The 4,752-nt window shown below is 47.2% G+C and overlaps 1 protein-coding gene across 1 annotated transcript; it reads right to left on the reverse strand.

Annotated features, from left to right (window-relative positions):
• Window positions 1-224: 224 nt before the first annotated feature.
• On the reverse strand, window positions 225-1,289 carry LOC137618291 (protein FAM200B-like). The gene has a single exon (XM_068348462.1). The coding sequence runs from the start codon at window positions 1,287-1,289 to the stop codon at window positions 225-227; it is 1,065 nt and encodes a 354-aa protein (XP_068204563.1).
• Window positions 1,290-4,752: the final 3,463 nt, after the last annotated feature.

The raw sequence follows: 4,752 nt of genomic DNA on the forward strand, positions 1-4,752 counted from the left end.
AAGCGAACCTTAAAATTGTTGATCAGCTTCTTAAAAAATTGGACATATTTAGTGTCTGTTTCATCTTTACGTTCCTCCAAAAGTCTTGGAAAATGGAAAAGTTGACTGAATATCGTCCTTGAAAAGTTCAATTTTTTTTCTGAGATCAAGTTGGAGATAGTGTGTTTTTCCCCTTGCAGTTTGACATTGGGATCTTTCAAATGTGACATTATGTCTGCCAAAAATCAAACACTTTCAATTTTCTTGTCATCTTTCAAAAATTCAGAAAATGCCTTTGCCTTCACACTGTTTTGATCCTCCAGGAATGTCTGCAACTTCTTCCTAATTGCCCAAAATCGCTCCAAAACTTTTCCCTTACTTAGCCATCTCACATTATTGTGCACTAGTAAATCGTCATAGCTTGCATTGACCTCGGTAAGAAAGGTTCGTAGTAGACGATGTTGTAGTGCTGACGTTGATCGGAGGAAGTTTACTAGCTTCATAATAGTCTCCATTACTTCACCATATTCATCTCCCAGACTGGCACACAGAACTGATTGGTGGATTATGCAGTGGTAACTTATCATGTCCGGATTATCTTCCTTTAATCTTGTAACTAGTCCCCTCTCTCGACCAACCATGGCTGGATCTCCATCTGTAGTCACTGAAATGATGGATTTGACATCAATATTTCTTGATTCTAACATGCTTTTCAAGGATCCATAAATATCCTCTCCCCGTGCTCTTCGTTTAAGGTCAGTCACAACAAACAAGTCCTGGCAAATTTTTTTCTCCCCTGCATCATAATATCTCACAAAAACAATGAGTTGACCATTGTCGGTACTGTCTGTTGATTCATCAATAGCCAGTGAGATACAAGGTGCTTTTTTCAGTCCTTGATCAAGTTGTGACATAAGATACACAGCCAATAGTTCCGTTCTCATTGATGTGGAATCAGATAATGGAATCTGCTTTATTCTATCTTTTATTTCATTTTTCTGTTTATCATCAAACAATGTATCTGCTGTTTCCAGCATACATTCATTAACAATTTCCGCGTCAGTGAAGGATTTCTTGTGTTTTCCCAAGATCCAGGCTATTCTCAGTGAACATTCCGTTGCTCTCTCCTGGGCTGTCATGGTATTGGCAAGAACTATGGTTGACTTTTCATACTGCGATTTTAACTTATTTATTTCATTTTTTCTCTCTTCAGTTCCTTGTTGATACATCTTTTCAAATCCAGTGTGTTTAGTTTCATAATGGCGTTTCACATTACTGCTCTTCACTAAGGCAATGGTTTCGCTACACATAAGGCAAATCGGCTTAGAGCTGGTTTTGGGAAGAATGAAAGCAAACTGTTGTATCCATTCTTCCTTGAAGGAACGATTTTCATCATAAAACTTCTCTTCGAATACACACACACACACACACACACACACACATATATATATATATATATATATATATATATATATATATATATATATATATATATATATATATATATATATATATAAGGTCCTGGGAGCATTCGTAAGTTAAATACTGTACATAAGTACTATAGACCCCTGACTCACAGCTGAGGAAATATACTTGTGTGACGCGCCGAGAGAGGAGTTGTGAAATCAAAGGCAGATTGGAAACGACTGAGTTATATTGTTGTGGAACACTCTCCTTATATACAAAACCTCAAGGCAACAGGACATGACAAGTTCACAAGACAGACAAAATCACAGAGGAAAAACCAGACTTGAATTTTCATGTTCGTTTTAGTGCGAGGGAAGAGCGAAGATACAACCATAATATATACAAAAGGAATTATGTACAATTGTTTGAAACACGGTTGGTACATGGCTCCCCCCCTAAAAATGACATACTGTACATGTTAAATAGGGCGCCCTGATCTAGAGAGGCGAACTGTAGGCGGGTCATCTGGCAGAAGATAAGCAGGTTTTAGACGATCAATGGAGACCCAGTCTTCTTTGCCCCGAATGTTTAGGAGGAATGCTTTCGAACTGCGTCGGATCACAAGGTAAGGTCCCGTGTAAGGGGGCGTTAACGGTGGCTTGCTGGTGTCGTTGCGCAGGAAGACGTGCGTTGCAGAGTGCAAGTCCGTTGGTATGTGATGCTTCGCTGGGGGCTTGTAAGTCTGGCGGCACGGAGTAAATTTTCCCACGACGTGACGTATGCGCTGGAGATCGTCGGAGGAGGTTGTAGAAGGAAAAAACTCGGCAGGGACTACCAACGGGTCGCCATACACCATTTCGGCTGCCGAGACGTCGAGGGCGTCTTTAGGAGTGGTCCTTAGTCCAAGGAGGACCCAGGGAAGCTGAGTAAACCAGTTGCAATCCTTGCAGCGGGACATTAAGGCTGCTTTGAGGGTGCGATGAAAACGTTCAACCATTCCATTGGCAGCGGGGTTGTAGGCCGCTGTGTGATGTAGGGTGATGCCCAGGAGATTCGCTAATGACGTCCATAATTGAGAGGTGAAAGTGGTTCCCCTGTCAGAAGTAATATGCTCAGGGATACCGAATCTTGAAATCCATCCAGAGAGTAAGGCAGATGTACATGAGGCGGACGTTGCAGTTTCCATGGTAATGGCTTCAGGCCAACGAGTGGAGCGGTCGATGACGGTAAACAGGTAACGATGTCCTTGTGATGTGGGTAGGGAGCCTACAACGTCGACGTGCATGTGTGCGAAACGACGCTGAGGTTGAGGAAAGGTGCCCACTCCTGAATCCATGTGTCGATGTACTTTGGAAGTTTGGCAAGAAGTACAGGCATGGACCCAATCCTTAGCATCCTTAGAAATGCCGTGCCAAATGAACTTTGCCTTCAGCAGCTGTGCAGTAGAACGGCACGAGGGATGTGAAAGGCCGTGGATGAAATCAAACACCTGTCGGCGCATGGGAGCAGGAATCCAAGGTCGCGGTCTACCAGTACTGACGTCACAGAGGAGGGTGGTGTTGGAGTTTTCGAGGGGAAAATCCTCCCAACGGAGGGACGTGCAGGATGTCCTACAAGCTTGATACTCTGGATCCTGCCGTTGGGCTTCAGCCAGGGCGTTGTAATCCAATCCCAGTTGAACGGCAGCCAACGTGTTTCTTGACAGGGCATCGGCAACGGGATTCATTTTCCCAGGGACGTATTGGAGGGTGCAATTGTATTCAGCCACGGCGGAGAGATGTCGGCGTTGACGGGCGGACCAGGCGTCAGACTGTCGAGTGAAGGCGTGCACCAGAGGCATGTGGTCTGTGCGAATGACGAAGGGCGTACCTTTAAGAAATGGCGAAAGTGACGGACAGCCAGGTGCACCGCCAGCAATTCTCGATCGAAGGTAGAATAACCCGATTCTGCCTTGGACAGTTTTCTGCTGAAGAAGGCCAATGGGCGGGGTGAGCCTTTGACCACCTGCTCGATTACTGCACCAATAGCGACGTCGCTGGCATCGGTGGAGAGAAGGAGAGGGGCGTGTGGGATAGGAAAAGTGAGAGCCGCAGCAGTTGATAGGGCCTTCTTTGCATTGCAGAAGGCCGCTTCTTGAAGGGGACCCCACTTCAAGTCCTTTGGCTTGCCCTTGAGGGAGGCGTAGAGGGGAGCAAGAGTGGCGGCAATGGCTGGCAGAAAACGGTGATAATAGTTGATCATGCCCAAGAATTCCTGCAGAGCTTTGACGGTCGAGGGCGTGGGGAAATTCTGAACGGCTGCTACCTTCTCAGGGAGGGGATGGACTCCTTCAGGAGTGATGCGGTGCCCTAAGAACGACACTTCGTTGGCGCCAAAGGTACACTTGTCGTATCGGACTACAAGGCCGTTTTGTTGCAGGCGGTCGAGCACGATGCGCAGGTGACGGAGGTGTTCCTCTTTTGAGGAGGAGAACACAAGTATGTCGTCCACATAACATACACAGAAAGGGAGGTCCCGTAAGATGCCATCCATGAGACGTTGAAACGTTGCCCCAGCATTACGAAGGCCAAAACAGGAGTAATTGAAGGTGTATGTGCCAAACGGAGTGGTGATGGCGGTCTTGGGGATGTCTTCTGGGTTCATAGGCACCTGATAATACCCCTTCAGGAGGTCGAGCGTAGAGAAAACCTTTGCTTTGTGCAGGTAGGAGGTTACATCGGCAATGTTTGGGAGGGGGTAGTGATCCGGTTCTGTTTGCATGTTCAGGCGCCTGTAATCCCCGCACGGACGGAGGGAGCCGTCTTTTTTCAGAACGATGTGTAAGGGTGACGACCATGGGCTGGAGGCCTTTTGGCAAAGGCCCATTTTCTCCATTTCGGCGAACGTCTGTTTGGCGGCTGCCAATCGTTCCGGTGCCAGACGTCTGAATTTTGCGAAGACTGGGGGTCCCGTCGTCTTGATATGGTGATAAATACTGTGCTTAGCAGGAACCGTGGGCGTTTGGCGAAGTTCTGGACGGAAAACTTCCGGGTACGACGTGAGGAGGTGGGCGTAGGCATCCGTGGGTGCGCTGATGTGGAGAGCGAGGTTAGAGGGGGCGGGTTGAAGAGGTGTCGACAAGTACGAGTCCGCGTTGACCAATCGTCGGTGGGCGACATCGACCAGAAGGTGGAAATGAGAGAGGAAATCCGCACCGAGGATTGGCATTGTGACGTCAGCAACGAGAAACTTCCAATTGAATTTACCGTTTCCGAACGATAATGTGAGGCTCTCGTAACCGTAGGTGGGTATCGCAGATCCGTTGGCAGCTACCAAGCGGACGTCGGCAGACATAGACAGACTACGTTGTGCCTTGAAGAGTTTCCT

Source organism: Palaemon carinicauda, chromosome 24 (genome assembly GCF_036898095.1).
Source record: "Palaemon carinicauda isolate YSFRI2023 chromosome 24, ASM3689809v2, whole genome shotgun sequence".
NCBI classification, from domain to species: Eukaryota; Metazoa; Arthropoda; class Malacostraca; order Decapoda; family Palaemonidae; genus Palaemon; species Palaemon carinicauda.

Bases quoted from the DNA above. Each gene is read 5' to 3' on its own strand.
- LOC137618291 (XM_068348462.1), bottom strand. From the start codon at position 1,289: ATGTGTAGCGAAACCATTGCCTTAGTGAAGAGCAGTAATGTGAAACGC.